Source organism: Hetaerina americana, unplaced genomic scaffold (genome assembly GCF_022747635.1).
Source record: "Hetaerina americana unplaced genomic scaffold, ioHetAmer1.1.p SCAF_4, whole genome shotgun sequence".
In the NCBI taxonomy this organism is placed as follows: Eukaryota; Metazoa; Arthropoda; class Insecta; order Odonata; family Calopterygidae; genus Hetaerina; species Hetaerina americana.
Genome location: NW_027286985.1, coordinates 64,305,984 through 64,318,322, shown reverse-complemented (window position 1 = coordinate 64,318,322; position 12,339 = coordinate 64,305,984). Strand labels below are relative to the sequence as shown.

At 36.7% G+C, this 12,339-nt stretch overlaps 1 protein-coding gene across 1 annotated transcript in view; it reads right to left on the bottom strand.

Moving 5' to 3' along the window:
* LOC139692332 (alkaline phosphatase, tissue-nonspecific isozyme-like) overlaps window positions 1-12,339 on the bottom strand; it is a 185,651-nt gene that overhangs the window by 65,605 nt on the left and 107,707 nt on the right. The window contains exon 4 of the mRNA XM_071590452.1: window positions 1,469-1,643. Within this exon, the coding sequence (XP_071446553.1) occupies window positions 1,469-1,643 (175 nt within the window). The remainder of the gene's footprint in view (window positions 1-1,468; window positions 1,644-12,339) is intronic.

The window sequence follows — 12,339 nt, the reverse complement described above, 5'->3', positions numbered from 1 at the left end:
AATTTCCCGTATTTTGTCATAATTTCGTATGCTTCTTTTTCATCTTTCGATGGCTTGATATTAGTTAAATGTTTTCTAATTTATTTCGAAATTTAGTAGCCTACACATTTAAAAATGTCTTTATTTCGTTCAAATGCACGAATTTTACCAATATCCATGCACAATCTAACACTAATATATTTAGCAGATTTTTTAAAAGTAATATTTAAAAAAATAACACCATATTAATATGCATTAAACTCCTCCTGGTGAAATGGGATAAGGAGAGAGCATTTCTTACACTATTTCAATGTATTAATGATAGTGACTTTTGATTGGAATTTCTGCTGGCCTAATAAATAGATAGAACTATAAATTAGTGCACACATTTTTTATATATTTGAAATCTTTCATGAGATGAAGGAATTATATTTGTTAATTTCAAAACGTCATGAAAGAGGTTGCTCGTTGGTTTATAACTTGGTGAAAGGGGTTTCTAATATTAATTTTCGGAAGAGGCCAAGTCAAACTTCATGACACTGTGCATGTTACAAATCGGTAGTTGGCATCCTTTTTATTTAATATGGCTAATACAGACATTATTAGCCATACTTACTAACATATGCGTAAGTTAATACAAAAGATGTTAACTTATGAACGAAAATAGTGTTGAAAATAGATTCGATTATCTATTTACATTGCCCATCGTAAATTCTGGTCTAATACGTCGTGACCTTATTTGGGCAAATAAACTACATATTTTTATTTTAAAAAAGGCCTATCATATAACACATGAATAAGAAATCAAGATATTATTAATTTAAATAATAAAAATTATAAATAAGAAATTATTAATCATAAAATAGCTTCTCAAGTTTGTTCGTTCCTTCTTGTATCCGATAATAATGCCAAGCCTACTTGAATATTTCATTTACTTCAACCATTTTAAAGAAGCGTAATTTAAGATATTTAGACAAATAAATTGATTAACTCATGCGTATCCGCATTTTATTTCAAAACATTTTCAATCTTTTCATGGAGAATTTTCATGGTGGCGTCATGTCTGAATCCATTATCGCGTCTCACTTTGGTAAAAGAAATACGACCTTCATGAGTTAAGGGAAGTGAAGAAATGAAAAGCATAATGCTTAATGAAATGGTTTCCTTTCTTCTCGCCGAAGGTCCATTTTCAACACCTAACACCCTTGGCTGTTTTCCGTTGAGTTTTCCACGATGATTCTGATGCGTGGAAATACTCGATAGGGAGGGGGCAGTGTGAGGGGGGTTTATATATTTTTATTTATGCGGGAAGGGCTCCTTTGTGTTTCTGGCCCAATTACCGGGTGGCAGGGTTTTCACGTTCTCCTGCCCACACCACATGCGTATAGGAAAGTGAAAGGTGCGTGGAGGGTTGAGGGTTGGGGGGAGGAGAAATGGGGTTTTCAGAGCGGGACGTGGAGTGGCGTTGGGATGGGAATGGGGAGAATACCTTCATTCTGCGCCCAGTCGATGAGCGAGGGCACTCGGGACGTGAAGCTCGAGAAGCAGTTGTCGAAGCGCCCCCTCGAGTCCAGGCCGACGGTCTCGAAGTTCGCCTTGACGCCGCATAGCAGGGCGGTGGCGCATGCCGATGACTCCCCAATTTGAGCGTCGTTGTTGTAGGTCTGTTGGGAAGGAAAGAGAAAATTGCGTTCAGGAATGATTAGAACTTGGCCAATCGATACAGATTGCTATTTCTGTAGCATGAAAGTGCCAAATACCATAAACAAGAGCACCAAAGCCATCAACCCCGGGGCCTTTGGTGGTCTAAAGGTGACATCGAAGCTCTCCTCTCCTCAATCGTATTGAATTTTACAAATTTAGGCCACCAAAACTACGGGAATCGACTCAAAAGGTTGATTTTGATTGGTGATACTAGATTCCACTCCGAGCTTATCTTTAGTGCTCCTGAAATCAACACATTCAGCCTAAGGGAAGGGGGGCGGTCTAGTTCCCCGGGTAACCATTCGGTTTTATAAGAATCTCGAACTAGAATTAGGTTGAAGGATCCAATCCCGTTGTCACCGTTCCTCTTGTAGTTTCGCTGAGGGTTTTGGCATTCAGAAAATAGCACCACTTTGACTTCAAAGTGGGATGGCTCAAAGGCATGCCCCAGGCATTCTAGCCCAAGACCCCATTGACAAGATAATTTGCTCACTGGCAACTTGGGTAGGTCAAATGATATACCCACTAGACTACCTTGCCTCTACAGAAATGCGAAATATATATCCTCATTCGATCTGCAGTGCTGCAGTGACTCTTCGTAAGGTATTCCTGATGTGCAGATCTCAAACTAAAAGCACATGGCTGTAATTATAATAAAGTGGAATCTAGATGTAAAAGTCTTATTATTCAGACACCTCAGCATATGCTGCTAGCATTCAAAATTTGTATCGAAACAAATTCTTAAAGATTGAAACAATGTAAACAGCCGCCTATTTTGTGACAAACTGACACGAAAGGATATCGAATGCCACAACAATTGGCTATCTGGGTTGAGCGCCTCTAAATACTTGGATGCTCTTTATAAGCCGAGTATAGTAGCACACCCGTAGACCTGGGCGGATATAGATTTCCTTTGAGGGTAATGTAATATCGCGTGAATCAAAATCTAGGAAAATGTTGCATTCAAAATATACACTTGCATTGTATTAATGAATTCTGATGCGTGGTTTTTCTTGTCATTCAACTGTGCTTTATTTTGAAAATTATCTTAAAAAATAATACTTTTTATTCAAATCTTAAAGTTGACTGAAATCACTCCGTTCATTTAATATTTCTAAATTTAATTAAATATTCGATATTCATAAATATTAATAAAATACTTCTCTTGGATTAAGCGTTATGAATGAAAACAACCCTAAAAAATGAAATATATTAATATGAATGAATCAAGTCCATATTAATGGAATAGAAATTTAATTTCACTAGTTAATGATTTCGTTAATTTTGATGAAAAATCAGCTCGGCAATCGCCAAACTACTGCAATCAGCAGTAATGCAGTTGTCCTATAAGTGCACAAAACTGCCAATTGTCATCTCATACTTACGTAAATACAGAGATACGAGCAATTGACATAGATTTATGATGACCAGTCTTCAAAATAAATATAGTAGAACGTCGATGTTCTCAAAATACCTACTGTTGAAATTCACTCGCGAACAATGACTGACCTTAGTTTGCCATTATTTTTTAAACTGTCATTTTTGCTGCTTCGTAATTTTTATTTGCACCTTATTTTTTCTCAAGATTAATATATTTTTTGATTTTAAGGACGTCATTTGATATCTTTCAGTTTCTTAAAGCTTTTTGTACCTAATTTGTTATGTTAGTTTATTTAGACGATGCTGAGCCTCTTTATTAGGCACCTACGGAATATCTGCATTTAGAATCACTGTAACCAATATTTTTCATTGAATAGAAATCTCTCTACGATTTTAAAATTGTGTTTGGAGAATCTAAACTTAAACTAACTTTAATAAGTTTTAAGTTTCTTCTTCTCGCAAACCACATTTCCACCTCAGCCATGTTTCTTTCTTCAATCCCATACGTTTCTTATGTGCAATGACCGGTAAAGGGGAGAATTCACTCTCCAGCACGGTTTATACTTGCCCGTTTGGGCAGGTAATGAACATTTCGAAAACTTTTTTATATATTTCATTAAAGCCTTGAGAAACTTTTCATAAGTTATACATTTATCTTGTATAAAAAGTAAATGAAACCAAAGAGTAAGCACAAGTGTTCAATTCCCTAAATATATTTTATTAAATAAAGCAAGAAGATCAGCACATATAAAATGAAACTTAGAAACTCTGCGTTAATATGCGTCAGTAGCCAGTACATTATCAATTCTTTGTCAATTAAATTTCAAGAGTTTTAATTCAAATAGTTCAATTAATAATAAGAATGCGCTACGTACATGACACTGTACTACATATATTGTACTACGTACAATGTACGTAGTACAATGTCAGTAAATAATTTATGTCAGTGGATAATATGAACGTACTACGTACATGACATTGTACTACATTGTACTATGTACAATGTATGTAGTACAATGTCAGTGGATAATTTATGGGAAGAACGGAGAAATGCTCCGTCTTTTACTTGATTAAAAAACGTTTTTAACCATTTTTTCATCAAGTACAACCTTTGAGAGCTGTAGGTTTATTAAACTAAATACAAATACATGTATATTCAATTTTGTCCAATCAATTCTGAAATTTTCTTCGATTTTTATCCTTATATGTAGATTCCTATTCCATCCCAGGAAGATTTATTGCTAATTTGCAGAATATTCTCATCGCAATGATATCTTAATTCTAATTAAAGTCTATAAAACATTGCGTCTGACATCAAAGAGGAAATATTTTCCTAGTTCGATAGAGTCATATTGTATTCCTCGTAGCAAAGGGCGACATTGTGAATCCACGCATACGTGTGTCCCAAGTGCCAAATGAGTCCCAAGTACCTGCATGTATTTATGCAGTAAACTGACCCATTGTGTATTCATCCTTTGTTGAATTTCTTTTGTTTTTGCAGCTAAATTAAAATTCCTCCAAAGTTTATAATATACTCGGAAAAAATTGATGTTTTAACAATGTTAACATAAGGTTCCGTGGAGGAATACAAGGGCTCTTCCAGTAATTAAACTTCCCTCCCTCGCTTAATGGAGGCGAATAAGCTTTCCGAAGGGCAGAAATAACCTACCTTTAAAAAGTAATTGTCAGTGTTTCAAAAAACTTTGATTTCGTTGATTGGAGAGCGAGAAATCCTACCATATACATTAGTTTTGAGCTGCCATTTTATTTTTGTCGTATTTTGTCACTTTCATTCACCCTAGCAATGTCCAATTGCCTTGTAATTAAGTTATAGGAAAAGCACTCAGAGCGAAATATTTTTCAAATTTTAACAAGACACAAACTTCAGCAAAGCAAAAATCCTTTTACCAGTGAAAGGTTTTCAATATGCCATGAAGAGCTTTTGCATAGATGAAAACAATTGTCGTCCACATTGTTAATTTTATCCATGCGTTTTCCAATGCAAGTGCAGATATGATATGATTTACTGTCTCTACTCAATTATTTTGCTAATCCACACTTTGTGTGCATGGTATTATGCAAATAAAATGTGTGTCCACGTATATCTAAAATGTGAATACAGGTCAAAGAAAACTAGACTGTGCTTCGGCCATAATATTATTCAGTAGCACTACGCTGTTGCATCCTGTAGCGGAAAAAAATGAGCGATTGTTAGTAAAATATTAGTTAGCTTGCAATTTCGATAAAGACGCATGATTTCATTTGTTGAAATTATCTTATCCACAGAAGAAAAGTAATGGGATTTAGATACATGGTTGTTATTTATCCCATTTTTCGAGGTTTTATTTTAAAATGGCATAATTTTTTTCTTAAAGGAGTCGTCTAACTTTTCTTCTAAATTAAATGCTTTTTTGATATTTGACTATTTAAATGCTAGTGGAGATTCACTTTACTTAAATCGTTAGTATTCTTTTTTCCATTTTTTTCCTATCCCATCATTGTGGTATGTATATTTTGTACAGTTGGGGAAAAAATTTTATTGGATATTTGGAGATAATGATGCGAGTGACATAGGTTTAGGTGACGCGAGAAATGACATTGCATGTTAGAAAGTTAAGTCGGTAGTGCATTCTACCTACCAATTTATTGTGGGTTAAATTCTTTCAAAATCCGTCATCACAATCACCAAGAAGCACTAATAGTAGTCATTAGGTGAAGTAACCGGCAAGCTAAGTTCATATACGTCATTAATGATAGGCGGAGTATTAGTGGAAATAGAATTTTCAGGAAATGTTGGGGAAAGATGGCATCATCCCATTCTTACGTGAGAAACGAAAGTTAATTATGAGCGTCAAGTGGTCCACATTCCCATAAAAAGAATGGAGTAGTACACTTTATCACCCTTACCCATAGCATCCACATAGAGATTAGGATACCACTGAAACGCACCCATCAGGATTCGTACGAACGCGTCCTCGCCTTGGGAAGCCATTATGCTAGCATCACACAATCCGACGATCACATTTCACCTTCTGAGGATCACTCTTCAGTGATAATGAGCATTGAATCGCCCTTTTAATTTGAAATAATTCAAAATCAATTTCGATTCAATAATTATCTTGATGCGATACACGATTTTCATTTGAAACACGTGAGGTTCAATATTCTAAAAAGAGAGAGGTTTTCCAGTTTTACGAACCTGTAATAAAAGAATTTAATGCCTGGAAAGTTACTGACCTACCGACAGCTTTCAAATCATTAGATTTTGTCCCGCTAAAAGAAAGTACATGGCTAGTGTTTAAGCTAACTTGGGATCATTTGAATGATAAGGGGTCAAATTCACACTAGAAGATCAGTGTGGTGCCGTTAGTTTATTAAATTTTTCTGGTCGAGAAAACGGTACGATTTGACCTAAACACCAATTTTTACGATTTAAGCGATTACACGCAGGACTTGACTCGCTGAGGAAGCTGTCACTTGGGAAGGTTGACCTTTACGTTTGTTCGTCCACTGCTTTGGTCGTTACTTGGATAAAACAGCGGTCATAGCAGTAAGTAAGTTTTAACTAAGTATGTAACAGCTTTATTTCGATTAAACCGTTTAAAACGTTCTAGTAACAGCGTAATTACAGTACTGTTGTTGTTCTTTGTTTTTAAAATCAATTTATTAAATCATTTATCTTGTATTTAGTACCGTAAGATCATTATCACCGGCTTCAACGATGCTATCCCTATATGCCAATGTATATATGGCAGTAGTAGATTTAAGGGAGGCGATCGATAGCTAAGGCCATTTGCGCCATTAGGGATGGATTGAAAAGGCGGAAGGGTTGAGAGAAACTCGGTGTCGGCCTTAGCCTAATCTTAACGAAAAGTGTCAAGGGGTCCGCAGTTTAACATCCCATCCGACGGATTGCGCACTTACTTAAAGAGCTCTCCCCAAAGCCTCTAAAGTAGACACTGACACTGAAATAAAGCTGCCGTCTTTTGGAGTCGAACCCGGGCCATCCGGGTGGGAAGCCAGTACGTTAGACACCGCACCTTACCCGGTCCCCCAACGTGAATATGACTTCAGTGATATGCCAATAATAATTTTGAACACGTTGAGGGGATATTTTCTACTGAGGTAATCTAGTTTTTTAGTTCGATTACGAGTTCCAATTTTTGGAACTGGCGAAAATCGGAGATAAGCCAAAACACGTCCAACCAAAACAGCTGTCAACAACTAACTGAACATTCAAAACTTTTCGAAATAAGTGGGAGACATACGTACCAACATAGCGCCACAAAAAATCGAAAATCAAACACACAAAACCCGCGAAAATTCAAATTTCGCGATACTTTTTGAACATACCTCGTACAATCGGTTAGTTGCGATCCAATTCCCACATACATTTGAGGATCTAGCAGTGGTACTTATTTTAACAATGCATGGTAGAAAAGCATGTACGTTTTCAATTATTAAATAAACGTCGTTGTGTTAGACTTTTTGTCGCATGGAGTTTTCACTGCTGCTCTCTGGTTCGATATCAGTGGAACGTCTTTGCTGCGAGACCACTGCGTACCAATGGCCTCTCATCCCCTCCGAAGAATGTCGGATCTCCCCATACCTGGGGTCCTTAATGCGCTCGACTTATCTGTTCGCGTTGCGAGTTTAATTTTGCGGACAGTGATAGTGAGTATGTGTGTGTGTGTGAAAGAGATATATATACTCCGCCCCTCTCATCTCCCCTTTAACAAGACCCCCCACACATCCCCCGCCCACTGTTCTCGCCGAATCGATGCGTTTTATCGCTCTCTTTCCTCCCCGAATCTCCTTCCTACTCCGCGTTAATCTCACATCATCCCTTCCTTTCCCTCGCTTTCCTCTATTTCCCCAAATCACTTTGGTTTTTTTTAATTCGGGCGGAGGGAGTTGCTCCTTTTTTTTAAAAACTCCTTCGCTGCGGTTCAACTCCGGAGAGAGAGAGTGGAGCGCTTTAGACCCTTTAAAAAGGGATGGCGGTTACAGAGGGTGGACAGTGGGTGGGAGGCGTAATCCCTTATGCGGGCGAAATTGAGGTCAAGCAAGGTTTCCTTTTCCTGCGTAGCAATCCTATTTGGGATTTACAGTTCCAAACCGCCAAGGGTAACGTCGGTAAGGTCACGCTATATTTTAGTAGCGGACTGCTTGTAGTAGTAATTGTTGTATGGGTGCTTCCCATCCTCATGACGTCCGTGTGCTGTTCTTGAAGTGTGGTTCTAATTTCATGAGTAGCAATCCACCAAATATTCTAATGTTACTGACTATTCGATCGCGAATGTTAGCTGCTCACCTCGGGAAACTTATGTTGATGGACTGTGTTCTATCTAAATGAAATTAACATGATGTAAAAAGTGTAAGTGGCTTAATTTTTACCTTAATGTCTAAAGAAAAACGGAAAGTACGATGATTCAGAATAATAATTTTGCGGCTAAATGGAGTTTCTTAGGAAGTAAAGGGGCTTATCCTACAATAAGCTCTGCATCTCCATTAATGAGTGCTATCCAAAAACTCCTTGATGAAAGCCATGGTGGCAGTTTGCTGGGTGTTATCTGGATGTAAATAATTAGAGGAATTAATACGGAAAAATAACTGAAATTGCCAATCCAAGCATTAAAAATTAACGATAATGAATATTTTGAAAAATATTGGTTTATCTTTTTATCCATGAACAGTTTTTCATCTCTAAGCTTCAACCTCCCGGGAACTTTTTCGTGAATAATTGATAATAGCATTACAATTTAGAAACATTCACAAAGAGGGTTTATATTAATCTAATATTGACCAATTCTCCTGTTTATTAATGTACTGGTAATTGGAAGTAACTAATTGCGCCCTCCCTTTGAATAAATAACTTATCTCTGAAGTAAAATTAAATTAGTCACATTTTTAATGATGTAATGAGCTTATTTTTGAATTCCATGCCCAAATTAGAAGCACGTAGATCCATATAAATTATGAGAGTTATCAGTGAAAGATTATCCAGATATTATTTTTGTTTTGGACATTTTTCCAGCGTATGTGTACGTTGTCTCGATAAAAAAGTATTATAATTGCCTACCAACAATTTATTATTTACCCGGTAATAAATCTACAAATTATGTACCAAATGATTTGCAGAGGCAATGCTCAAGAAGTATTCTCGAGCTTAGCCCAAATGAGTATTCCTTAAAGGAAGAAGAGTTTCGTTCGAGAACTAATCCTTAAATGCTCACGCAACTTAGTGGCGCTACAAGATACTAAATCAGTTGCAAAATTTGATACAAAAGGCTCGAACAGTTCACTCTAACAGCTATTGATCTAAACCTTCAGTCTCCTATTTTTCTTTAGGATCTAGGGACCGAAACTGTTTCTTGGTATAAGCGATAATATGTTTAAAAATCAAAACAACTTTTTTCTTTACCAAAAACATTTCCTTGGAAGACTTTTTATTACTAGAGATAGAAGTGTCCAATTCAAATTTCTTGGCATATATTCGCATAAAAAATGGCGTAAGATCGTTCAGACCTAAAGAAGATTTAGTTATGGAATCAGCAATAATAAAATTGCTCTGTGCTTGGAGTAATGAACATTTATTAATTTTTTTCACTGAAATTTTAAGTATCACCTCTCCAACGTCTTAAATATTAATGAAATTGTTGATGTCTTAGGTGGGTGATCTAATTATACATAAATATTTGATTGGATTTCAAACAGATCCTAACTAAATGTGTGGATTATACCAAATCCGCTGCTCACTCCCGTTAAAGTAATTCTCACCCTTATCAAGTCTTGCTAATAATAGGAAAAATCCCGACTTACAACTAATGGGCCCACTATAATTTAAAAATATTAAATACTAACGGCTTCACTTGTCAGATACAATCATAGAATATTCTGGACGTAGAAAGGATAACTGGTTAAGAAAAACGCTTAATCTGTCAATAGTATGAGTACAGTATGAAATACGAATGGGTTTCTTGGTCACCCGAAGTTATTTTACGGTAAAGGACGGGAGTTAGTGCCACAACCTTGGGTACCTGATGAATGATGGCGCATGGTTCTTCTCTCATCATACCATGAACCCTTGAATTAGTTCAGCCATTGTTATTTTGGTCCCCGCCAAGCAATTCAAATTCGATTCAATCACGTTTACGTATTGTTGCATTTTACGGTGGATATGATATGGATGATAATTGTTTGGAGGCTTTTATTTATTGTCAAAGGCAGCGTCAATATTTAGTAAAACCTTGCTTTTATGTACTATATTTGAGTGAATATCCTTCTACTCCACTCAAATAACTGACGATTTATAACCACAAATGGTACATTTGTAAGGTATTCACTTAGTAAATGGTTCCTGAAATCCCGTCATCAATCAATTCACGCCCATTCTGTAGTGCGTTAATTTAAAAAAATCAGGTCCCCATAGCAGGAAAACGTTAATTGCAGTGGAATAAATGTGTGGCTTGTAATGGAATAACAGATTACTAGACATTAATCTTGTAAAATACTGGAACAAAAATGCTTTAATTTATTCCCTGGGTAATTATTTGAACAAAATGAATGCTATATTTTTTAAAGAGGTGTATATCACATTAATTCATTCAAGTACATGCTCTCCTGCTGCCTATATTTACAATTTTCCCTTTCTGATCTTCTATTCTGTGTGGAGTTCTCCATATGTTCCTCTTCTGCCCTTATTCCTAGTTCCTCTCCCTTTTTTTTAACCTACAGTATTCTCCTCCGACACAATGTTTCAAAGAGTACAATTTTTCGCTGGTCCACTTTTCCAATGTTCCCTGCCTCTGATCAATGAAGTTCCATTCTCCATACGAAAGTTTTAACGAATGGCGGCCTTATTTGCGACCATAGGTTCTTTGATCATTATGATTGTCTATTCTTCATGAACGCCTTCATAGGTTAATCTATTCTTCACTTGATGACAGTAAAACTTCTTTCATCCAGTTTTACTGCAGTCCAGTAGCTACCAGGATTTTAGTTTTCGTCTTATTGATGCTCGAATCATGAAGTACTTAGTCCATAGCATTCAGAGTAGCTTGCAGGTCCTTTCGCGTTTCTGCAACTACTGCGATTTTATCTGTAAATTTTAATTTATTCAACACTCATACTGGCTTCTTTGACTCCCAATTTAGTGATTCTTTTATTGCGTCTTCTTGATGCACGTTTGATAGTACTGGTGAGAGGTTGCATTCTTGTCTAACTCCTTGGCTTATTTTGGCTTTTATTTTTCTTCTTTTTTCATTTTCACGGTCATAATCTGGTTCTTTTCGTGGCGATAGATTGTTTTTTCGTCGTTTTAGTTCATTCCAGGCGTCTTTAGTGTCTTCAATATCTTGTTCCATTCGATGTTGTCAAGGGCATTATCTAAATTCACGAATGCCGCTTGTAATGGCTTTTTAACTCGTATAATTTTTTACCAGTACCATCAAGCTGAGTATTGGCTCTCCTGTTCCTCGGCTTTTCCTAAATCTAAATTTGTTTTCCTTGAGGCTTTTTTCTGTATATCCTTCTGTTTTTTGGCCAATTTTCTGAGTAAGTATTTGAAATAAGTGAGAATTCAGACTCAACGTTCTGTATTCATCGCATTTTTTCTATCCTTGGCTTTGTCGACCATGCAATAATCACACTCTTCTCGAAGTCCTCTGATAGTTTTCCGCTATCGTCGCTATCTCTGTTTATTCCCAAGGGAGCATATTTGTTTGACCCCGATTGAATGATTATTTCTTTGTTTATTCTGTCAACTCCTGGTGCCTTGTTATTCTTCGGGTCTTTCACTGCTCTGTCGAATTCGCTTATCAGTATCTTCGGGTCCCGTTTGTCTTCTATCACGATTCATTCTCTAATTAAGTCACCCTAAAGTGGTTTGGGCCTTTTGTTGGCTTCTTTAATGCATTTATTCCATCCCTCCTTAATAATTTTATTGTCTATTTGTATCTTTCCATTAGCATCATGGACGTTGTGGAATTTTGTTTCTGTCTCCGAAGCGTCTCTTTGCCAGATTATAAGTCTATTTTAAAAATAGTAGTAGGAAAATTTTAAAAATAGTTGCTATGTACAGAAGCCCCAACGAAGGGATGTACGCAGTCGAGGTATTAGCAAACATATGCTCGGCTAACCCTGAGGATCACACCCTCATAGCGGGGGACTTGAACCTTCCAGGTATTCAATGGTCGGCAGACGAGGTCACGGTGGGGGGTGGGAAGGCCCAAGAAATCGTTAGTCGTCTTATAAACGAGGAGGGTTTTGTACAGA